Source organism: Schistocerca nitens, chromosome 1 (assembly GCF_023898315.1).
Source record: "Schistocerca nitens isolate TAMUIC-IGC-003100 chromosome 1, iqSchNite1.1, whole genome shotgun sequence".
Classification (NCBI taxonomy): Eukaryota; Metazoa; Arthropoda; class Insecta; order Orthoptera; family Acrididae; genus Schistocerca; species Schistocerca nitens.
In genome coordinates this window covers 39,770,108-39,796,330 of record NC_064614.1, presented here as the reverse complement: position 1 = coordinate 39,796,330, position 26,223 = coordinate 39,770,108, and the positions used below count along the sequence as shown (strand labels likewise).

At 37.0% G+C, this 26,223-nt stretch overlaps 1 protein-coding gene across 1 annotated transcript in view; it reads right to left on the bottom strand.

Annotated features, from left to right (window-relative positions):
• Nucleotides 1-216: 216 nt before the first annotated feature.
• LOC126240963 (putative pre-mRNA-splicing factor ATP-dependent RNA helicase PRP1) overlaps nucleotides 217-26,223 on the bottom strand; it is an 80,009-nt gene continuing 54,002 nt past the window's right edge. The window contains exons 11-14 of the mRNA XM_049947966.1: nucleotides 6,467-6,589; nucleotides 3,378-3,568; nucleotides 1,626-1,788; nucleotides 217-943 (exon numbers count right to left, since the gene is read on the bottom strand). Coding sequence (XP_049803923.1) covers nucleotides 816-943; nucleotides 1,626-1,788; nucleotides 3,378-3,568; nucleotides 6,467-6,589 — 605 coding nt within the window. The 3' untranslated portion in view covers nucleotides 217-815. The remainder of the gene's footprint in view (nucleotides 944-1,625; nucleotides 1,789-3,377; nucleotides 3,569-6,466; nucleotides 6,590-26,223) is intronic.

Here is a 26,223-nt window from a genome sequence, read left to right as displayed (position 1 = left end):
AGTTCTTAAAATGCTGACATACTACATTCCTGTATGTGGTTTGTAATAGCACGTTTTTCAAATCTCATTTTCTGTTAATGTAAAAAAAAATGAAATTTTTTATCTTCCCTCTTACAGCAAAAACTATAAAATTGGAGGCTGCTTGTGGGGTTTAACTAGGCATAAAAAATTTGTAACACATACATTTTTATCAAAATTCATATCAAATTCTGTACCTTCTTTTCTAACACATTTTAATAAACAAAATATTGCTCACAGTATCAGTAGAAATGACAGCTACACTCCTATATTCATAGTCAGAAATGACAGCTATTTCCAAACACTGCAGAGGCCACACAGAAAAATTCATATTTCAGATTGTCCTGTAATCACTTCTGCAGTCCAACATGAGGATGCGCATAATTGAAACAACATGTTCATTCACAATATTTGAATCCACACTTTACAAAATCAGTCCAAAATGCCCTCTTTTTGACATTTTGAAAAGAAACTTAAGTGCACTGTACAAAGAAACTGATACTACGAACTCATGACGATGAATGAATTACATGAAATATGTCCTATCACTTAGTGAGACCACATGTCAATTAATTAAAACAATGTACATATGGATACAATAGTTCCAACAATGTGCGAGTTTTGTGAATAAATACATAATGTGTTTATGATAAATGATAGTCGTGGCGGTGGTGGTGGCAATGGCCAAAAAGTTGCACCATAGCAGTTCACATTTTCATATGCTGCAACAAGATAACTACAAACACATGGTACAAACCAGCACTTCACAACATCCTGTTTTAAGCAGCAGCAATACATCAAAAACCTTCTTGATACTGGCGAGTTTCCATCTTCGCCTGGAGGATTTCAAGTTGCCTTTTCGCTTCACACTGTGGAAAGTTGTTGAGATCATAGTACTGAGGTGCAATCTTCAAAACCCACTCAGCTGAAAAACACAAAACACACAGGTTATAGATCAAAAACGTAATAGCTGATGCAAAGTGATATTATTGTAAGAAAGCTGCAACTGTGGGTACTGTTTGCTTTAGCTGACATTTGTGGAAGAGTATGCATTGCAGTATTGCTATCAATCTAACATTACATCCAATTAATTTTGACATAAAATTAATTAGAACCAAGTACCCCTGTCACAATGATAATGAAAACAACCGATGTCAAAGTTGCAAACATTTTTAAATTTTAAACAAACTGAGAATTATCGTATTAGAGACATTTGTATCTTAAAGAGGAGTCTAAATCAGGATGATGATTATTGATATGACAACAGATTTCTTGGTGTCACTCATTTTTATACAGCGCACTGAAAAAATTTGAAACTTCGCCAAGAAAACAACTTTTCTCCTCTCCTGCCCCCCCCCCCCCCCTCCTTTTCCACTGTGATGTTATTGACGGATGGCTGCCTCCCAATCTGTGATTCACATAAATTTCCACACTCCCCATTCCCCAAAAACCAGTTTTTTAAAATTTTTTTAGCTGAATTATGTAGGTGGGAATTCCCCGCAGTATTTTTCAATCTATTCAATACATATATCAGGTAATCAGCATCTCTTTTATTTAAGAATAATGGTCTACCTTCTAATTCTTCTTTTAATACAAACAGTACTTACGTTTGATGTCTGTCACCGTCCTAATATAGTTTTTCGTTGTTAAAACGAATTCATTGTAGATGACCCACTCTGGTTTGTGGTCGAGACAGGTTGACGGATGTAGCTGCACAACTTGGTTATCTTTTATAGTTAAGTAATGACCTGTTCGTTCCAAATGAGCAACCTAAAATTAAAATAAATAATACCATTAACAATGATAGCATTGTTTCCCATTTTGTAATGTACTATGACTAAGATGTAACTAGAAATAAACTGCATCACAGCGATACACTGCCCGAACCCAGTAACACACATGCCTGAACTCTTGATTACTCTTTCTCTCTGTACATTGTATTGTACGCCAATCTTAATGCTGAGTCAACTTTCTTCTTTCAGCTTTCCAAAAGCTGATTCTTCAATTCTATGCATTTCACGTTTACGTCAATTGATATACGAGCCTTTATTCCTCAATGGTAGTTCTTTGTTTTTACTTACAAATTCCTGACTTTGTTTGGATATCTTTCGCTGTGCTCTCTCAGTATCCACAAAAATTATTAAGCAAATTACTAAAACAATGTCCTATCACAACTACTTTCATATCTTGTTGCAGCAGTGTCCATGTAAGAATGAATCGGCTTGAAGCGTTCCATGCAGAGAGAAAAGGAGACTATTTGTAGCTTTGTCAGAGTGCTCTCTGTCTGGCAAACACCTCATACTCCAGCCACTGCCTAACCTGGTAACTGGCTGGCTGTTTCTGCTTCCGATTCTTTCTAGCAGAATTTATTTGCTCTGAAAACTTGTTGCTTGTTAACAAAATACCTATTGTGTTTGCTTTATGCCTGCCCTAATGAAAATTACATTAGCTAAGCAACCTCACCATACCTAAAATAATGTGAAAATTAATGCTAAATATATGAAGTCTTCACGGGTTGTCAGCCGAGTAGCATCGTCGTCTCGTAGCAACGTTTCGATGGAGTGTGTCTCCATCATCTTCGCCTAAAGATGATGAAGACGCATTCCATCGAAATAATGTTACGAGACGACAATGCTACTCGGCTAACAACCCGTGAAGACTTCATATATGGAATTCGCCGAGAAAACCTGCACTCGCATTTAATGCTAAATGTTCTACGCACACCCCAAAGCATGCAACAGAGGCTGAAGTCTAAGAATGATGCTACAGTTTATAGTGCCACATGGTACAATGCTCCTTGCCACTGCACATTACCCCACCACCCACCTTACAGCACCCATACACACAATTTCAGTTCCGCAAGCTTCACAATGACTTTCTGAACAAAATTCTCTCCATAATTAATTGGATATTTTGTTACACGTAGTGTTCATTACAGAATTACCTTCAGATACTGCTGAAGATACATCTACAATGAAGTATAAAGATAACAAATATAGTTCTTCAACAACACTTCTTGAAAAAGTAATTTTTAAAGCTATGTTGTGTTGCTGCTTCTTATGCAAGAAATTATTCACACAAACTGACTTTGAAAGTTTATTATAACCTTTTTTTCCACTTTATACCTGCATGACCAGTAGCTGGTCAATAAACAGCAGTATTTTCCCAACTGTAGAAAAATTCTATCTTAAAAACTGTATGCTTTTAAGCATATGAACATCCTGATCTATCTGTAATACAATCTTATTGCTCAATTTTTTTTTCACGTCCGAGGTTGTAAGTACAATTCTACACATCCTGACTCTTCCTCTTATTGATGCCATTACAGTAAAATTAATACTGGGAAAAAAATTACATACCTGCATAAAAAAACCAGCAACGAGTGCTTTCCGAATGTTTATGTAGTAATCTTTAGACGTAAAGTCCGTTGACGTCCTTTTCAGGTTGAACCTGTCCATTATGCGGGACAGCTGTTGTCGCACATTATCTCCTGACTTGAGAGACCTGTAGTTGACGAAGTTATCGTAACACCATTGAGGGTCCTCTGAATCTGTTGGAAAACAAGACACTTACCACAAAACTCACTTCCATTAACTACTCATAAAGTTACTATCAAACAATGGAAAATCCAAGAATGTAATGGCTCCAGCTGCCAGACACTGATCATGTGTGACAGTTGCATTTGCGTTTGCACACGCGCATCATGATTAGGCAAACTGTGGCAATTTATATCCACCAATATTAGAACAAAATGAGCAGTCGAAAAGCAACTAAAATTCGCCTGTAAGTAGGAAATTGTTGTATCTTTACACTGTGCTATTGAAATTTTTCTCCTATAGTCTGACTTCTATGACTCCTCAAAGTCGCCACTCACAAAAAATGCTTGATAAAGCATGCTGCTCTCTCTCTCAAATATTTTAGTGTGTCGCCCCATTTTCAACTAAAATGTAATATTCATACCTCATAAAAATATACATTTCCAAGATTGCAGCAAGATACAACACAATGTTTTTCACACAATGTAACCAGAATATGAGCTCCAAGACAGGGATCAATCATTATGAAATCGGTACCAATTCAAGAATAAAATAATATATTACAACAAAGTGCACCAAAAGTGAACAAGGTTTTCTCATTTAAACTACATATACATATGACAGTTGGAGAACCTGACATGAACAAAATATTCTAAGATATACCTACAAATAATAGTGATTACTGCCTCATTTGTGTATCAGTTGCTGTGAAAATAAAAACTGACATCCTGTACACCTCCTTCCACTTTATTTTTGATGCAATTATAGATAAATCCAGTTAATAATTACAGACACATTACAAGTAGGTGTTCTATCCTGCTGACATTTCTTATTAGTTTTGGTCTTTGGAATGCATATCCTGCATTTTTGCTCAAAATGTTTGGGAATTCTCTTTTCTTGTAGATGTTGTTTCTTATATGAAATTTTCTTTTCTCCAAATGGCTTCAATAAAACTAAGGACACCAGCAGTTTATGGAGCTTTACAAGCTTTCAGTCTTTTTAAAATGATCAAAGTATTATTTCATAACCATTGCACTAAACGCCTCTGTCAACCTAATGTTATCCAGAATGTTTTTCATCATAATTCCTCTGCACAACTCTGTCACATTTTGTGTTCTTCATTATTACCCTGTCCTTTGGAGTCACATTTATTCTTTCCAAAAAAATTTAGATTTTTTAATCTTTTGATGTGGATATGAATGTCCTGATAGTCTCTGTCTATGTTACCTGATAAAAAGTTTTCATCTATTTCTTTACAATTGTTTGGAAAAACATTTTGCTAACATACTCATCTGCCTGTCTATATCAACAGTGTGTAAAGTGTGCATTTTCTTCTGTCAATTCTTAATAGTACGTATACTATTTTAACATTATTAAATATTCTGTTGAATCAATGCAGGGGTAGTAAGACTTTCTAGGTTTCACATCCTAGGTAATTGCACTCGTGCTCATTCTTTTATAATTTGGTCCCAAAGCCTAACCTATCAGTATAAACAATGCACTGTTTTAAATCTATTTCTTGGCAACCTATTGTATTCCACTATTAGTTAGTAACTTCGGTTAGTGCTCAGAATGAAGCTGCAAAGACTATGACACTGACTGAAATGTTCTTACATACAAAGAAAAATTTTAGCACCAGGAGAAAGGTTATGGTCTGCTTCTGTAGCCAATGGCATACTATGTACCCAAATGCTAAGTTGTTCATATCAGTATTGCACAGTTGTTTACTAGTTGGCCTCACAAGATCTTCACCATGGAAGGTACATTATCAGTGTGACATTGGATCAGTTTCATGTTGATATCTCCAGTAATTCAGAAAACAGTGCAGTTTGCCTCACCAAGTTAACTTCAGGCACAAAGATTCAGGCTGATCATTGGTCACTGAAGAGAATATTGCTGCAGTACAGAAAGTGGAGGAGAAAGTCAGTAGTCTTTGGTCCAAGGCTCATTCATGTGCCTAATGTTTCGTCTTCTAGTGCTGGATGTAACATTAGAGACTATAAAGACTCCTAACAGCAATGGACCACAGCCTAATGAACATAAAATAAAATTCATGAACAATGAAAATACTGGATGTGAAAGCTTACACTGTCCATCACAAGATTCAGAAATCACTGGCTCCAACTGTAGTTAACACCATTCTCAAAGGTTACATGAAATTGTGGAGCCTCATCAATAGCTGACACAGTAGTAGATTACAGGTTGTGCATCAAAACTTTGGAGGTGGCGGCTCTCCTATGTGAAAACTACAGTCACAAGCAAAAAAATCTGGCTATATTACTATGATATTCTGAGCATGTTTTGTATCAGGAACTGATTATATGAAGATGACAGTACAGTACAAAAACTCCAGTCAAGAAGGTGTGTAAGCAGTTGCAAAATAATGAAAACACTGGCCTGAAGCATTTCAACTGTCCATCTCAACCCAAGCAGCCAAAGATTGGTTCTTTCTTAACATTAACATATGAACACACATGTCAAAAATTTGTTCGGATATTATACCTGCAACTGTATTCAAAGATCTGTAGTACTATAGAAGTACTCATGACCACAATCCCCTTGTTCCACAATAAAGACTACATTTCAAAATTTAAGTAAAACCTTTCATACACACTATCCAGATATACTGAATATCCCATTCAGGTGACAGTTGGGAGGGAGGGGGAGGGGATGGGGGCAGAGAGCAAACTGGTATTATTTCATATACGCTAAAAATACTTGTAACCAATAACCACTCTTTTCTTTTACACTTGTGTGTCAATTTGGGCATTACAGTGTGCAATACTCAAAAGTAACAAAGACAATTCATTTTTTCCTAAAGCTACACATTTTCCTGTGTTTTTAATTCTGTATTATTTGTACAATATTAGGATTAACTTAATGGAAGCTAAAAAACATATGTCAATACTTACTCTGCTTGAAGGCGTGGTAGACGTTGAGCAGCGTGAGGTGGTCCCCGTCGATGTGGGCGAAGCGCATCTTGGCATCGTCAGCAGCCTTCTTGGCCTCGTTGGGCCGCACAAAGCACTGCGGGACTAAACAGTGGAGGAGAGGGGACAGCCCGCATCCAACCAATTTAGTAGTGCCCAGACACACCGCACTAGCACCGAATATGCCAGTGGCTGTTTCAACCTATGGAAGCTACAACAAGTTAGAATCCTCCGCAACATTGGTATTGTTGTCTTTAAGTCATGAGTCTGTTCAACTTTTGCCCCAAATGTAAGAAGCACAATCATTCAAGTGAAAAAGAATGATTGTCATCATACCTTAAGAAGAAAATATTTAATTCGTAACTTGACTTTGGGGAAAAAATTGGGCACTAGGGAACATTCTTACAAATCTATGATTCCAACTTGTTGAAGCTTGCAAGTATATTCTATGACAAAAATCTGTAGTGCACTCTGGTGCTTCATTTATTTGACAGAAAAACACACATTTTTAATATCATTTAGCCTGTTGGTTAACATAAAACAATGTTTATTTTACAAAACTTTTTTTGTTACTGAAGAATAACAACACCTTGCCTTCAATCATTTTTGTATCAGAATGTTTCGCCAACATTTAAACAACATTACAGGTTCTCTCTTCTTCCAATCTTACATTGAGAACAACTATCAAGAACTGTTAGCATTTTATTACCGGTTAAGTGGTCAGGCATTGAGGAATTAAACTTTTAGCAAAACTGTGATGACTATTTTCCACAATTGAAAATCTGACCATCTTCACAAAAAAACCTTTTTTACTGCTGGAGTCTATCAGCAACTGCTGCAGTTAATTCTGTCCCCATAGCATGGAAGTACATATTACACATATCTCTTAGTTTTGTACTAATACAGGACTAAGCTCATCAAAATAACCTGATTAACTACTGCATAGTAGGTTTTTGCAAAGGAATCTTAAAACAAGCCAGTTACAATTGCACCTTTATGATGGTTAGTTTTGATACATGTAGTAAAGCGTATTGACACATGTAAAGAGTACTAACTAATTAAACAGGTACGCACTCTCAGAGTAAAGCGAAGAAACAATGGAAACTGGTACAGAATGGTATATTTAAAATCTATTAAGTTGAAAGACTATTAATGGGAAATATGAACAGTTGGTGACTAACACCAATAAAATCCCATTACATGGAAAGTTTAACAGAGCAGCAGGAAAACACTACATACGGAATACAGGACACTTCCATCAGAAACCTTCGCTAAATACCAATGGAAAATCTTAGTGGCTTCAGGACTTAACACGAGAGGCCAACTTAATAACACCTATACAGTTCAAAAATATACACAAGTGTGGAATTATTACACCAAATAATAAATACAGCACAATGTTACACTGACAAGGGAAGTCTAGGAGGTGTCCCTCTCCGATTTTCTTGAAACTTTACATGTAAGTAGAACATTAAAAAGTATTAGACACGTGTAAAGTTGACCCTGCAAAATACATTTTTAAGATATCTTCACTTGAAATCAATATTTTTGAACCAAATCAAATCAAAATTGTTTATTATAATAAACTACATTATACAATAGTGAAATTTACCACAGGAGCTGCTTTCCTTATCTTGCAGGGGGTAAAATCGTATTTTATGAAGTACACTTTCATAATAAAAACTCAAACTATAGAAACAAAAAAACAAAAAATATTTTTACCAACTACATGATCAAATAAAGTTGACACGTTTTTGAATTTTTCTTAAAAGTGCCCCAGCGTAGGGTAAAATACCCGTAACACCACTGAATTTCCAGTGTCTCAGCTAGCAGTGTTCCATGATATTTCGTATAATAGTAGTTTCAGAAACTAGACGATGAAATAAAGTTGACATATTTTTTTAATATTTTTAAAAGTGCCCCTGCATGGGGTGAACTACCCCTAACATATCATTTAAATCCGTTCAATAGTTTATAATCCTTTTAAATCTGTTTTATAGTTGAGAATGCGAATTAAAAAATGACTGCAATTTTAAAATGTGCTTTATTTTAAAGATAAATATAAAAAAATCAAGACTGGAACTTATGAAGTACAGCTAATTTTATTTTGTATACTTCCTTTGTATGAAACTTAAATCATAATTTTTTGTTTAAAAATTTTAATTTACATAAGTGGTATTTGTACTAGGACTTGGATGTAGATTCTTTCATTAATCTTGAGTATACTTTGTATCCATTTTTTAGGGCTAGGTGCAGCAACTTGTCCCCCATGAGGGGTGCGACAGTAATCTTAGGATGGTGTAGAAATCAGGAATATATAGTATTTATTAAAAGAATTGAAAATAAGTAATAATAGAAGTACAATGCCTGTTAGTGCAATCGTAGTAACAACGTTATTATTAAGAACCTTCGATCGGTATAATGCTGAAGAAATTAAGTTTCCAGTTAATGAACATGAAAAGCAATTACACGATTTACTGGTAGAAATAATAAGACAATGCGTAAAAACTTCGGAAATTGATGTACAAGAAGAAGAAACACTATATCTTGACGACGATAATGAAATTCATCCACAAGGTGTTGAATACAAAGGAAGTGAAGAGTCTGAAGCGGTACTGACAAGTAAGTAGCGTGAAACAACTTCGACGATGGAAAAAGCAAGTTCAGGCAGGAGGCAACAGATATGAAAAATTATAGATGATATTGATTTGAAGAGATGTATTTTACAAAAGAAAGTTGAAATAGACATGGCTTCTTTTAAAGCATCACATTCGTGGATAAGGAAAAACACAATATCGTATCTCAAAAAATTACTAAATTCGTTACAAAAGCTTCATTGATGAAGATTAATGAAATAGAAGACAAGTGTGAAATTTTTGGAACTGAAGTCCATTACAAAATACGGAGCAGAAAATGTATTTAATTCAGATCAAAGTGGATTCAATTTGGAGATTTGTGCCTGTAGAACACTAAATAATAAAGGGATTGAGGACGTACAAAGCATAGCACAATCACTACCTTCTTTAACACACAGTTACACTATTCAGCCTACTATATCAGCAGAGGCTACGTTGCTTTTGCCTTTATTTTTAGTATTAAGTAACCAAGTGGAGCTCTTGAACCCTGGGTTAGGGAAACACTATTTACTCCAGAAAATATATCAATATGAATTTCGAAATCTGGGAAGCTTTCCAACGAACTCTTTCAGAGATGGATAAGAGAAATATTTTTGAAAAATACTACTAATTCATCTGTGCTACTTTTGGATGCCTGGAGTGGCCAGTGACAAAGTATCATACAAGAAGTTGTACCAAAATAGGTGAATTTAAAACTAATGACGATACCTCCTGGCACAACTGGGAAAATTCAACCTTTAGATGTGTACATATTTCACTTCTGGAAAAACTTTGTAGGAAAATCATCAGATATAATTATTTTTATGGATTATGATAACTTACATGAGAGAAATAATATCATTAAAATGCAATCTCTCGTGCATAATCAGCTATCATCTCCAAGATCTCAGAATACTTTCACGTATTCATGGTTCAAAAGTGGATACTTAACTGACAGGCCTCTGAAGAACCTATATGTAGCTTCCAGGACAATATTGCAATCATAACTTGTGGATGGTGTACGAATCAATTGTGCATAAATCATTTTCTATGGAATACCACTATTGCAATAATTATAAACCGTAAAAATATAAAATGAAAGACAAATGTATTTGTCAACAATTTCAAATATTTAATTGATAAATCAAATTGGACTGTATGTAAATTATTGTACTCTTATATTTAACAATGAATATCAAAATCAAAAAATAATATAATAGAATTATTATCAAATTAAGTGGAGTCACATATATATTTTTTAACCATTAAACTGAACTGCATACATGAACTTTGATTGTTTCTGTTATCTTTTTTGAATTCAATTAATTCTAGAGACTAATCCAAACGAAAATCAACAATATCGTCTGGAAATAAAGCAAATTGGGGCATACTTAAGATGTATGTTAGATGACAAGACTTCACTGTATAATAATTCGACATCCAAATGTAAATCAGTACCAACATGATTTTCCAAAATTATTAATTCTGAAATGAACTTATATTCAACTGCATTAAGAAAACGCCTCATTCTTTTACCCAAATTTAAAAAAAAAATTTCATCTGCCATATTAGATACCCCAAATTAATGCTTTAATTTTTATGACTGAATCATTATCAGCAACTCAAACAAATCCAAAATACGAAAGTTAATGAAAAACTACTAGTCAGGGCACTTATAACTCATTTGCATTAGGGGTAGTTCACCCTATGCAGGAATACTTTTTAAAAATATTAAAAAACACATCAGCTTTATTTGATCGTGTAGTTTGTAAAAATAATTTTTTAGTTTCTTTAGTTAGTTTATGAATTTTAATTACAAAAGTGTACTTCATAAAATACAATTTTACCCCCTGCAAGATAAGGAAAGCAGCCCCTGTGGCCAATTTCACTATTGTATAATGCAGTTTATTATAATAAATGATTTCGGTTTGATTTGGTTCACAAATATTGATTTAAAGTGAAGATATCTGTAAAAATTTATTTTGCGGGTTTCAACTTTTGGGTTATATTTTACATGTAAAACAGCATATTAGCAGCTTTTTTTTTTAAAAAAAAAAAAACACGTCTAATACTTTTTCACATTCTACTTACATGTAAAGTTTCAAGAAAATCGGAGGGGGACACCTCCCAGACTTCCCTTTTAAGTCATCAGATGACTGTTATTTTGTTGAAAGTTCTATATGCAAAAGAAACCATATCCCCTGGTGGTTTCCATGAACTGAAAAGTGTGAACGGAACACTTTGGAAAATACATGGTCCACAACAGAAAAAAGAATATGAAACAACAGCAGATCTACACATCTTAAAAGTTTCATTGAGACAAACATATTTACATAATCAATACATGCCAAAATCATACATAAAAATTGTGGAATATTTATAACACTTCTAAATAACCGAAGATCAATGAAGAAACTGACAATGAAAACTTTTTTTCATTCTCATGAATGGTCTCACAACACACTGGTATGATGAAAAGATTTTATAAGGACAAGAAGGCAGAAGCCACACCAATAAAAAATTTAATAACACTTCTAAATGGGAGAAAAAGAAAGGGAAGAGCAACAACCTGAAATGAATATTACTCACTGAACAACACAGCCATTGAGTTTTTGACAGGCACACATGAAGGAGAAAGAAAACTTGCTCAGCATAATTCCTTTGTCGACACACACACACACACACACACACACACAAATGCACGATGCACAAACCTCTGACCCTACATTGTGTCAGCTGGATGCACAATGCCGGGAGTGCAGTAGCGTGGTTAGAAGAGTGGGCAGCAGGAGGTAGGAAGGAGGGTTAGGAGTGGGTAGCTTACAGCTAAGAGGAAAGCAGCAGGTTTGCTGGCTTGGAACATGGGAGAGAGAGGTGGAAAATGGACAGGCTAGACATGTGATACACATGTACGTGAGCCAGTGGGGTGCGGAGCAGAATGAAGGTGACGTGGGTTGGGAGGAGACGATAGGACAGAAGAAGGGGAAGGAGAAGGGTAAACTTTGGTAGAGTGTGTGAGAGCAACGGGTTGAGGGAGATAGAGGCCAGGAGAGTTGCGGGAACAAAGGATGTGTTGCAAGTATAACTTCTATCTGCATAGTTCAGAAAAGCCAATGGTGGGTTCCACAAATGACTGTGTGAAACTTAGCTCTCTCTGTTCATCCACGAACCCCAGAAAGGAATAGGTACAAGCACCCAGGTAGATAGTGTGATCCTTGACTTTCAGAAGGTATTCGATGAGTTCGACACTGTCACCTAACGAACGGAATATGAGTGTATGGAATATCAGACCAACTATGTGACTGGATTGAAGAGTTTCTAGCGAACAGAACACAGCATGTCACTTCGAATGCAGAGAAGCGTTCAGACAGAAAAGTACCTTTGGGCATGCCACAGGGGAGTGTATATGACCATCACTTTTCACAAAAATGACCTCTTAGATATCATCACAAGTTCCACGAGGCTTTTCACTCTCAACAAATTTACCATATTGTGAATATACAGACAAACTCTCTTAAAGTTCCGATTGTGTACATTCCTAGAAGGTGGCCTGTGGAGTATAGATGCAGATGTAGATGCCGAATCCAGGTGGCCCGGACTGTGAAGCAGCCACTGCACACTCATGTTGTGCTCAGCTGCATGCTCTGCTGCTGACTGGTCCACTTTGCTCTTGGCCACAGTTGGGTGGTAGCCATTTATTCTCATGACATCCAGTTGGTTGACATACCAGCATAAAAAGCTGTGCAGAGATTACAGCAGACCTGGTATATGATGGCTGCTTTCACAGGTGGCCCAGCCTCTGATGAGATAGGATAAGCCTGTGGCAGGACAGGAGTAGGAAGTGTCGAGTGGGTGATTAGGTATTCTCGCACATGGGTCTTCCACAGAGATATGATCCCTGTTGTAAACCCTTGCCAGAAAATTTTTCATAGGTATGTGAACTACTCATTCTGAAGATAGTTAAGCTGCAAAATTTTATCGTATGACAATGGGAGAGGTGTGAAACTGAAATAATGGCACTAACCAAATATTTTGGAAACAGCAGGACACATTACCATATCAAACGTGACATACCATATGATGATCTCACCCACAAAGCAGAAAATGAACTGTGTGATAGCTGGGTCAATGGCATACGACCAAAAGAAGCAGAGCAGTACTTTAAAGTGCTAAAAACTAACATCTAAAATGCAAGATATCTACCCACATTAAACAAAACTATTATTATAATTTCTGAGAGGAGCTGTTGAGATTGCCTAGAGGGTTAATAGCCAATTAACCTTGTCACAGAAATTGTAATAGCACATTGTTTAAAATTCATATTACATTAACATAATGCTGAATATTCTTGCAAATAAATGCTTAAAAATAAAATAACCACAATAATGAAAGTTTAAAAACTTGAAGGCTGCAAAACCTTAAGCTTTCTTCACTCAGACGTTAAAAAAATCTGTAAGCGGAGTGGTTTGAGTTTTGAGATACAGCTGTGTGAAATCACACATTTTAAGCATTTCTGATTATGAACAGCAGAATAAAACAGGTCAAATATTCTGAACAGAAACCAATGTAAGCTCATCACGGGCCAAACCTGTAGATCTGGTTCTCATATTAAATCCTGCTTGGTCTGAAAATAAAGTATTTCAAGGCACTGGTACATTAAGTTCTATGAAAACAACACTTCGTTTTTGTGCTATCTGACAGAACAAAATTTGGGGACTTAGGTTGATGCAGTGGTATGTATGGAAATATGAACCTCTCCATAAATTTTACTAAACCAGTGCCTGTGTACATTTCTAGTGACTTGTGCAGAAGTTAAATCTTTGTCCGAGATGAACTCAGTGTATGGAGCAAACTAAGTTAGAAACACAAACATCTGAGAGTACCAATACGGAATATATGAGTAATATATTTGTAAGTGTAATGGCTTCAAAATCCAGGCCTCTGTGCCTATTTTCCAGTCAGGCATGTAATTTTAACTACTCACAAATGCCAAGAAGTTTCATTACATTTTGTATAGAAGGAAATTAATTTTTTAAAGACACCTCTTTTAAATGTTAAGTGCCCTTGAATCCACTGATGTCAGCACAACGTTCTTCAGGAATTTCTCCACTCAGCTCAGACAATAATTAACACTGTTAGTGGCGCTATTACATGGCTGTCCATATTCAGGGTAGGCTGGGAATGCTGAGAGATCACCGATCATCTCAGAAACAATGTCACTGTCTTGTGCAAGAATGGCTTTAGTTACTTAGCAGCAGGAAGTAACAGGTGAAAATCTTGAGCATCTGAACACTCATATCACTTTTTTTTTTAGAAACATGCAAGGAAACAAAATACACCATCTGAAATATGATAGCTCGCAGTACAGATGGAAAGCTCAAACCTATGAAGAATAAAAAAGAAATTTAGCTCTCATAGTAAAATGTGAACTGATATTTAAAAAGGGAAAGCAATACACAATGCAGTTGGTGAGTCGAGTATTCACTATTCTGATAAACAAGCAGAAAGGCTGTAGATTATCCAGAAAATACAAATAAGAAATTAAGCCACACAGTAAAACAGAAAAGTGAGTGAGAGAGAGAGAGAGAGAGAGAGAGAGAGAGAGAGAGAGAGAGAGAGAGGAGACTGTAACAATGGGTGAGTGCATATGGGCATCTTGTGTGGTTTATGTATGAGAATGTGTCCTTAAATTAGAAAAAGAGTGGTAGCTTGAAAGATATAAAAGTGTGCAATGTTATGTGTATGTATGCTCCAAACAACTATCAGTCATCTACGTGAGTGTGGTCATCTTTGCTTATTTTTACTTATTAAAGGAGAAACACCCATACTTGTGATTAAATATAAAACAAAGCAGAAATAGAAACTCCAGAAAAAAAAGGGGAGATGCAACAATAGCTTTTATTAACCCGCACAAGATATGGTAACTGAATGTGAGCGGTAATGAAGGAAGGAAAGATAGACAGGCATACTAAATTTGCATCATTTCACTACTTGAAATCAGTGCCTTTATATTTAACTGTGCATTAAACAATGGAAACTTCGGTCAGAATATCAACAATATCACTAAAAGATAAATACGTAGGTGATACATTAAGTTTCAGACAGGAACAATGAAAAGACACTTACACATTAGCTTTTGGTCAAAGCCTTGTCAGAAAAGTGTGCACATGTGCCCACACGAACGGTCGCCAACCATCGTCATCCTGTTTGCAGTGACAAGCGGTCCCTCTTGATCTATACCAAGGGTCCCACAGAAGCCTTCACACACACTCGCACTCGCACCCGCGAGTACCAGTAAGAGAGACATCTTGATTATTGTGGGAGACCCAAATGCAAAAGTCAGAAAGAACAATTAAGGCCTAGAGCATGTAAAGGGAGTCCATGGTATTGGAGAAATGAATGAAAATGAGGATATGTTTTCAAATTTCTGTGCCAGTCACGATTCGGTGATTGGAGGTTATTATTCCCACACAAGAATTGCCATAAGGCTACATGGGTATCCCCTGATCAAAGAACGGAAAACCAAATTGATCATATAGCGCTAAGCAAAAAATTTAGAAGAATGCTGATGAACGTGAGAAATAAACATGGGGCTGATGTTGGCAGTGATCACCACTTTATTGTCGCAAATTTTAGACTAAAAATCATGGCTACAAACAGAAAGTTCGAACAACAGAACAAAAAATATGACGAGAGAAAACTTAGAATAACAGCAAAACAAGAATCTTTCTGTATTGAGCTAAAGAACCGCTACGAGGCACTCCAAGCAGCACAGGAAAACAATGAAAATAGTGTTGATGATAGATAGACTTAGATTAAGGACATCTATTGCAATGTGAACAAACAGCTCCTTGGCCTTAAAAACCATTTGAAAAAAGATTGGATGTCTGAGCTTACATGGAATTTGATCAGCTGTAGGAAGGAGATTAAAGCAAAATTAAATATGAGTAAAACAAGACAGCAGAAACTCTAATACAAGTAGAGTATGCAGCTACTGACTCTCAAAGAAGAGTGTGAGGAATGATAAGAGAAAGTGAATGGATTAGCAAGCTCAGAGCAGAGACAGCTGCAGTAAGGGGGTGATGCAAAAGAGCTGTACCGCATCACTAGAATGCTGTCCAAAAACTGTTTCAACAAGAACAGACATGTGAAAAGCAAGGAGGGTCGACTGTTGACAGAAGAAGACCAACTTAGAAGATGGAGAGAACATTTTTCTGAAGTTTTAAACAGAGAGCAACCTGAAGAGAGGGAGGCAATAGAATTTTCCAGATGCCAGTGACAGAATCAATGTAAACACACCAACTAAGACTGAAATTAACATAGCTCTCAAACAGGTAAAGAACGGGAAGGCTCCAGGAATGGATAATATTGCACCTGAGGTGCTAAAAGCAGACATTGACACCACTGTAAATCTACTGCATCCATTGTTTGAGAAGATATTGTCAGAAGAGAAAATACCAAAGGACTGGAACGAAGGGCTGATTATTAAGGTGCCAAAGAAAGGGGACATTACCAACTATAATAATTGGCAAGGCATCACCTTCCTATCTGTACAAAGTAAAGTATTCTGTAGATTGATGCCAAATCATATCAAGAACTCAGTCGAGGCATGACTGAGAAAAGAGCAAGCTGGGTTTAGAGAACACAGAAGTTGTGTCGATCTCATGAACACACTGCGTATAATACTTGAGCAGAGTGCAGAATGGCAGAACACACTCTACCTTACATGTATTGATTTTGAAAAGGCATTTGACTCTCTTAATAGGAGAGTTATGTGGCATACCTTAGAAGAATATGGAATACCACCAAAGATAATAAATATTATTAAAGCCATGTATCATGGCTGCTACACAATGTGAAACTTACTGAATCTATCCAAATAAATGCTGGGGTGAGGCAGGGATGAATTCTGTCCCTACCTTGTTCTTGTTGTTGTTACTGGACAGCATAATGAAAAGAGTTGTTGATGGTAGGAAAAGAGGTATTCAGTGGGGAATGCAAGACAGGCTTGAAGACCTTGACTTTGCTGATGATATCTGTCTGCTCTCCTTAGGATTGCGTGACATGGAAGAAAAGTTGGAAAGACTTAAAGTAGTAGTTGTTGTGGTCTTCAGTCCTGAGACTGGTTTGATGCAGCCCTCCATGCTACTCTATCCTGTGCAAGCCTCTTCATCTCCCAGTACCTACTGCAGCCTACATCCTTCTGAATCTGCTTAGTGTGTTCATCTCTTGGTCTCTCTCTACGATTTTTACCCTCCATGTTGCCCACCAATACTAAAACTCGTGATCCCTTGATGACTCAGAACATGTCCTACCAACCAATCCCTTCTTCTAGTCAAGTTGTGTCACAAACTCCTCTTCTCCCCAATCCTATTCAGTACCTCCTCATTATTTATGTGATCTACCCATCTAATCTTCATCATTCCTCTGTAGCACCACATTTCGAAAGCTTCTATTCTCTTCTTGCCTAAACTATTTATCGTCCACGTTTCACTTCCATACATGGCTCACTCCATACAAATACTTTCAGAAACGACTTCCTGACACTTAAATCTATACTCGATGTTAACAAATTTCTCTTCTTCAGAAATGCTTTACTTGCCATTGCCAGTCTACATTTAATATCCTCTCTACTTCAACCATCATCAGTTATTTTGCTCTCCAAATAGCAAAACTCATACTACTTTAAGTGTCTCATTTCCTAACCTAATTCCCTCAGCATCACCCAATTTAATTCAACTACATTCCATTATCCTCGTTTTGCTTTTGTTGATGTTCATCTTATATCCTCCTTTCAAGACCCTGTCCATTCCATTCAACTGCTATTCCAAGTCCTATGCTGTCTCTGACAGAATTACAATGTCATCAGCGAACATCGAAGTTTTTATTTCTTCTCCATGGATTTTAATATGCCTGCTCCGAACGTTTCTTTTACTGCCTGCTCAATATACAGATTGAAAAGCATCAGGGAGAGGCTACAACCCTGTCTCACTCCTTTCCCAACCACTGCTTCCCTTTCATACCCCTCGACTCTTATAATTGCCATCTGGTTTCTGTACAAATTGTAAACAGCCTTTCACTCCCTGTATTTTACCCCTGCCACCTTCAGAATTTGAAAGAGTATTCCAATCAACATTGTGAAAAGCTTTCTCTAAGTCTACAAATGCTAGGAATGTAGGTTTGCCTTTCCTTAATCTTTCTTCTAAGACAAGTCGTAGGGTCAGTATTGCCTCATGTGTTCCAACATTTCTACGGAATCCAAACTGATCTTCCCCGAGGTCAGCTTCTACAAGTTTTTCCATTCATCTGTAAAGAATTCGTGTTAGTATTTTGCAGCTGTGACTTACTAAACTGATAGTTCGGTAATTTTCACATCTGTCAACACCTGCTTTCTTTGGAATTGGAATTATTATATTCTTCTTGAAGTCTGATGGTATTTCGCCTGTCTCATACATCTTGCTCACCAGATGGTAGAGTTTTGTCAGGACTGGCTCTCCCAAGGCTGTCAGTAGTACTAATGGAATGTTGTCTACTCCCAGGGCCTTGTTTTGACTTAGGTCTCTCAGTGCTTTGTCAAACTCTTCACGCAGTATCATATCTCCCATTTCATCTTCATCTACATCCTCTTCCATTTCCATAATATTGTCCTCAAGAACATCACCCCTGTATAGACCCTCTATATACTCCTTCCACCTTTCTGCTTTCCCTTCTTTGCTTAGAACTAGGTTTCTACCTGAGCTCTTGATATTCATGCACGTGGTTATCGTTTCTCCAAAGGTCTCTTTAATTTTCCTGTAGGCAGTATCTATCTTACCCCTCATGAGATAAGCCTCTACATCCTTACATTTGCCCTCTAGCCATCCCTGCTTAGCCATTTTGCACTTCCTGTCGATATCATTTTTGAGACATTTGTATTCCTTTTTGACTGCTTCATTTACTGCATTATTGTATTTTCTCCATTCATCAATTTAATTCAGTATCTCTTCTGTTACCCAAGGATTTCTACTAGCCTTCGTCTTTTTACCTACTTGATCCTCTGCTGCCTTCACTGTTTCATCCCTCAAAGCTACCCACTCTTCTTCTACTGTATTTCTCTCCCCCATTCCTGTCAGCTGTTCCCTTATGATTCCTGTCAGCTGTTCCATTATGCTCTCCCTGAAACTCTGTACAAACTCTGGTTCTTTCAGTTTATCCAGGTCCCATTTCCTTAAATCCCCACCTTTTTGCAGTTTCGTCAGTTTTAATCTACAGTTCATAACCAATAGATTGTGGTCAGAGTCCACATCTGCCCCTGGAAATGTCTTACAATTTAAAACCTGGTTCCTGAATCTCTGTCTTACCATTATTTAATCTATCTGAAACCTTCTAGTATCTCCAGGGTTCTTCCATGTATACAACCTTCTTTCATGATTCTTGAACCAAGTGTTAGCTATGATTAAGTTATGCTCTGTGCAAAATTCTACCAGGTGGCTTCCGGCGAGATTGTGCACCAGCGCTCTCACCTGATGATGGCGGCCAGTTGGACCGCGGAAATATTGTGTCTTGAAGACGTCATGATCCGGCTGCATACCCGAGAAGAATATTATCAATTATTACGCCGGGAAAGCCTTCGTAGTCAAACAAGGAGCTGTTGAAAAGGCAGCACTGAATTGAAACCCACAAGGAACACGTAGACATGGCTGCCCAAAAAAAGACATGGAAAAGAATGGTGGAAGAGGAAGCTCTGAAAGCTGGTAAAACATGGAGTGCACTGAAATGTTTGGCTGCCAATGGAACCAGATGGAAGGTCTTTACTGCTACCCTGTGGTCCAACAGGAACAACAGGGAATAAGTCAAATTAAAAAAGGAAAATCTCTTCAGACACAACTATGATCTACGCACATATGAAACTAGGCAGAATATGGACCTACACATGAACACAGTAAATACAAACTTATGCAAAATGGAAGTGTATCATACTGGAGCTAAGTTATATAACCATTTGCCTTCTTACCTAAAAGGAATACCAACATTAAATGCATTTAAAATAAAGTTAAACAGTTCTTGCTTGACCACTGTTTCTATTTTTTGTCTGAATTTATATGGAACACTATAATAAGTAAACCTCGTTTAGTAAGTTTTACTAATTGTCAGTTCGTAATATAGCTTAAGTTGTGCTTATCATGCAATTTCACTTAATAACTGCTATTATCACGTGTAGAAGGAATGTGGCACACTGACCTACATTAGTATGCATTTTGATTATGTCAAAACTGTAGTCAAAATGACTATTATGCAACTTAATGTGTCACCCTCAAACTGGTAATACAAAGTTTCAGGACTCAGTCCTTCAATGGATTATGTTCTGTTCTCTTTCTGTTGCTGCTGGCAAAAATGTGGTCACTGTCTCATTGAATGTGTGGTAGATACATAAAAAGCACGATGAATTGTGGTTCAAATTTCACTTTAGTCTCTGTAGTGTGTCATAAAAAATTGTTTTTAGAGTTGAGCATGAGAGAGGCGTATTACCCCATTCAAACTTTAATAGGAAAGAATTAAGCTTAGAATTTGTTTGATCTTGAAGAAAAACTTAAGCTGCAATCAATCGGACAACAGAAATATGGAGTGTAGGCATCTATTTCATATGCAGCAAAATTGAAACAGAGGATCAGATACTAAAGAAGACTGACAGATCAAACAGTGATAGATGCCAAAGGAACCTGTTGCAGAGAAGAGTTAGTGTAGTGAATATAACTGGAAATAGCACTGGCTACTTTTGTGAAGAAAAAGAATGGAAGCAGGAGTAAGAAACAGACAACAATACTCCACATTATCTGCTGCAGACAACATGATCAATGATTTGTCAATGAACAAAGATCTATTTGTCATGTTCAATGCTACTTTTATTTACAAAAAAATAATGCCAATTTATACATTACACTGATAGCTTGCCAATAATACTCTATTAGAGAGAGAATTTGCTCTTCTCAAACATCAGACTACTAATGAACTCTGTCAGCGAAAAAAACTGAGGTTTCACGATTTACCATCCCCATGATTTTTTTTCCTAATTTAATCTCCTCATTTTCACTAATAAGAATCTCTCTAAAACGCAATTAAATTCTCACTGCTGGTAAACTGAAAGCATATTCTGATCATATAATGAAGGTTTTCCAAAACTGCCGTCTTAGCTGCTGGTGAGTTTTCTGGGTTCTGTGGTAGGAACCCTTTAAATTTTTTTTGTGCCTGACATTTCTTCCAGAGCTGCTTAGAACATCTTCAAAGATGCTCCTGGTTGTGCTGAGTCTTGAACAAGACAATCAAGAACACCTCCAAAGATGTCCAAGGCAGTTCTGGACAAAACATCAGGATTCAAAAAGTTTCACGGACCATAACAATATTAACTGAAAATTTATTAGCACTTTTGGAAATAGCAAAATTACATCAAAGAAAGATACACCCAAAACCGAACGCATCACTTACATGGTTTGTGCTGGCACTGATGTTCATGAATCTGCTTATTTAGATCATTAGGAGTGTTCTGTGATACCCCCAAAAACACACTGACAACAGTATTTTCTCCTTCTCAGCTCCACCACCTTCTCTCTTTCCCATCAATTATTGACATTATATTAATTTTAAACCCAATACAGCCAACTTCAAAGGGTGAACACTCCCAATAGTTTAAGTTTATAACAGCATATGCTCATATGGTGTTCTAGGACTAATTCCACAACACACATTAAAAATATTTAACACTACTTACTAATGAAGTAGACAAAGAAAAATCTGTAAATTACATTTGAACCTGATTTATATGGATTCAAGTGAAAGAAAAGATCACTTGTAATTCAGAATTACTTAGAATTGGATATAAATACAGTAATACAAATCATATTTTTTGCTAGGAAAAAAAAAATAAGACACATACAATTGGCCTACAGGTGTACACTTTACAAACAACGAATATATTGTACCATATTAAAAGAAAAACTGATATTCAGTCATACTTTAGAGAAATTAGATACTGTATTGTAATTTAGCACTGTGCCCTGTGCAGTCAACAAATGTACAGTTTTAAAGAGAAAATACGTTATTTTTAACTTGAACCTGCTTTAAAGAAATCAGATAATTTGGCTTGTATCACTTTTGGCATATTAAGTATATACACCTCATTTTGCAAAATTATTAATGAATTCTGAGCTTTTTCACTATTACTTTTCACCCTGATGTAATGCCTATACACACTAATTGCACTTAACACTTCACTCAGTTTAGGTGTCCCACGATTCAAGTTGTCATCTCCAACTCTGTCACTTTAAGTTGGTCCACCTTCCCGATCTTCACCACACACAACTTGCGCACATTAGCAATTATCTCCTCATCCTGTAGTTCTGCACACATGGTGAGATTATCATCAAAATGTACAAAACTGCCGAAATCTGCATCCTCCAGTACAGCTATCTCATTACCAGACACAACTTCACCATCACCACCATCAGTCTCTTCCAGTAAGGTACCAGCTTTATGGAAACAGTTGTTGATTGAGGAGGATGACACTAGCTGCCAGACAGCCAAAATAAATTATATGTAGAAAGTTAATGAAGAGTGTTTCGTTTCCTGCATCAAGTCAGCGCTATCACATATTGAACCAGCTGTAGAATACTGGTACAGTTTGGAGATAAAAATTCCACTCTTAACATTTTCCAAAACTACTTAGGATGGATGTGCTGCACATCGATCAGAAGAATGACCCTCTTTTTTCTTTATCATTCTTATGTCCAGTTTCTTAACCACTGTTCCATTAAAAAGCTTAATCACCCATATCTTTACACCTGCAAAACACCTCGGATTCTCGTATTTTCCTATCTCACATGGGGAAGCTTGTCAGACAGATCTGCATTTGTGGCAAGAAGACCTGTCATCTAATTTTACTTCCCTCCATGGCATAAGTCAGTTATCAGTTAAAGTTTTATTAGGAAGCAGCTCATAGAATATACTGGTCACATCACAGTTACAGATTTTTTGAGGTTTATAATCCCTTAAGATAACCAGCAGAACCACAGTTTTCTATTCGCTGGAAATTTTTCTCCCTATGATTCCATGATAATTTTTAAATCCTAGTAACCATCCTGATGAAGCACTGAAATCAGCAGTCATATTCATACTTCCAGCTAAACTGAACACCTTTGGTTTCAGCATGTTGCCACTGATCGGCAGAACAGCAGCCTATTTTTGCTGGAACTGTATAAAAAGTGTCTGCGTCTTTTCCAAATCTACGCATCTCCCTTCTTGCTGACAAAAGCACTTCGTTGACTTTCGACCCAACTAAAAAAATTCATTCAAAATACTGTTTCTTTTGCTGATGACTGTACATAGTGTAGTATAGGCATTGCTAAGTCCAAAGCAATTTCATATTCTGTTTTGTGTGTATTAACATCCCCCTCTCATACGAATTTTACTTTCTGATCTAGTGTAACTTTTCCTTTTTCTGTTCTCCATGGGTGATTGAAAGCAAATGAATGATACAAAAGAAATTCTTGCACTGAAAAGAGTGCCTGGAATGTGTGTGTGTGTGTTTCCATGCCGCTGGCTCTGGTTAACTGTGTGTCTGACCCTTGTCTCTGCAGCACCACCCACTATCTGTACTTGCTTAAGTCAATTAAGTTATACAAAATATCACAGGGCTTCTTTCCAAACAGCACTCACTAATTACAATTATGCAAAACTCAATTTATTTCACTGGAATTTGTTACGTATAACAGCAAATTATGTAAAAATGTATTACATACAAGTAAATGTTTATGTAACATGTTTTTAAACTATATTTTGTCAAGACTGACAAAAACTTTACAGATAAATAAGAATTACACGGGACAGTGTTACGTATAAATCAGGTTCAACTGTATTGAAATAAAATAAATTTTTAATGTACACATTTTTAAATCAAATTAAAAAAAAATTCTCCTAGTACCACACATATTGCCCTGAAACTTTGTGCTTGTGCATTTTTAATAGCTATGACAACAATTGTAAGACTGACAATGAAAAATGACAGGTACATACAATTGATAATAGTTAGCAGGTGAACTACTCATGCATCAATTATGTATTGTAGGTGCCCCACATTTTTCATAATAAATCTTACAAAATTCGTCACAGCTATTAAAAATTCACATTCACAAATTTTCGGGACTGTCTGACTGGTGTAATGAATCTTTACAGGATCAGGAGAAATTATTTTATAATATTTTGTCCCATTCAAAGTTGTGTTATATTCCAAATTTATCTACTTTGTCTTACGTGTGTAATATTTCTCAATGGATTTTAAATTCTGGTATTTTGATGAGATCATTTATACCCCCCCCCCCCAAACACACACACACACACACACACACACACACATTAGCCTACCCATAGTTTTCCCATGTACATGCATGTTGTAACATCTCCTCTTCCTCTCTATGTCTGCTCAGCCATCCCCCTCTGCCTGCATGTAGCCTGGAATGCATTCTGATACTAGCCGCACAACACACCGGTCTTCCAGAGCACCAGAGCAGTCGAGTTGTCAGGCATTACCAATCTTTTTCACAACCCCCCCCCCCCCCCCCCCACACCCCATAAACCAAAGAAGAAAGTGAGCTATGTTTAAAATTTCAAGTCACTAGCTCATTGGGAATTTGTTTCAAATCAACTGCAAAGTTTGTACACTACAGACAGACAGACAGACAAGACAAGACAGTGACCTAATAATACATATAAAAAACTGATAAAAATCAGAGTAATGTACACGAAACCAAATCCACCACTGTGCATCGTACAGACAGTGTTTCGTTGCAAAAACATTAGTAAATGATTAATATCTTGCTGAAAATCTCTTCTGCTAGCAAATAAATGATTTGTGGAAATTTTAATAATAAAAAGCACTACAGTTCGCAATAAATTAACTTATTTGTAATTCCAGCTTCGGTCCATACAACCATCTCAAAACGAGACTCCAGATTATTTGTGGAGCTGGTTCATGGGAGTGCTGTGTAGCACCAGATGGCACCTGTCCAGCACTGCATAACACTTTCAGCTGCTGGCCCGAAGATGGTCATACAGAGAGAAACCAGTTACCAGAAGAAAATATAAATAATTTACTGCGATCACTGTGGTTGCTCTATGGCATAAAAAATTAATGGTTCTTTGAAATGAACAGATAATAGAAATGACAACTTTTCTGCCTGGAGTGTTATGAGATATATATGTTTGCAACGGTGATTTTAGCTATTGTGCCATTATCAAGCAAAAACTAACAATTACGAATGGGTAATACACACATCAAAGAATGTTTTGCATCACCTCGACTCCGAGATTTCTGGAACCTGTACAGTAAATTGGAATAGAGATCAACATAGACATCATTTCTGCCCTTCTTATTGCTCATGAAAACCACACATTGCATGTTGTACCATCATACAGAGATACCTTCAGAGGTGGTGGTCCACACTGCTGTACACACAGGTACCTCTAATACTCAGTACCATGTCCTCTTGCATTGATGCATGCCTGTATTTGTCATGGCATACCACTTACAAGTCCATCAAGGCACTGTTGGTCCAGATTGTCCCACTCCTAAATGGTGATTCGATGTAGATCCCTCAGAATGGTTGGTGGGTTGCGTCATCCATAAACAGTCCTTTTCAATCCATCCCAGGCATCTCCCAAGGGTTCGTGCCTGGAGAACATGCTGGCCACCCAAGTCGAGCGATGTTGTTATCCGTAAGGAAGTCATTCACAAGTCGTGCACGATGGGGGCACGAACTGTCGTCCATGAAGACTAATGCCTCGCCATATGCTGCTGATATGGTTGCACTATTGGTTGGAGGACGGCATTCACAAATCATACATTCGTTACGGCACCTTCCAAGACCACCAGCGCGGTACGTCAGCCCCGCATAATGCCACCCCAAAGCAGCAGAGAGCCTCCACCTTCCTGCACTCGCTTGACAGTGTCTATAGCGTCAAGACTGACCGGGCTGCCTCCAAACAAGTCTCCGACGATTGTCTTGTTGAAGGCATATGCGACACTCATCAGCGAAGAGAACGTGATACCAATTCCAAGCGGTCCATTCGGCATGTTGTTGGGCCCATCTGTACCGC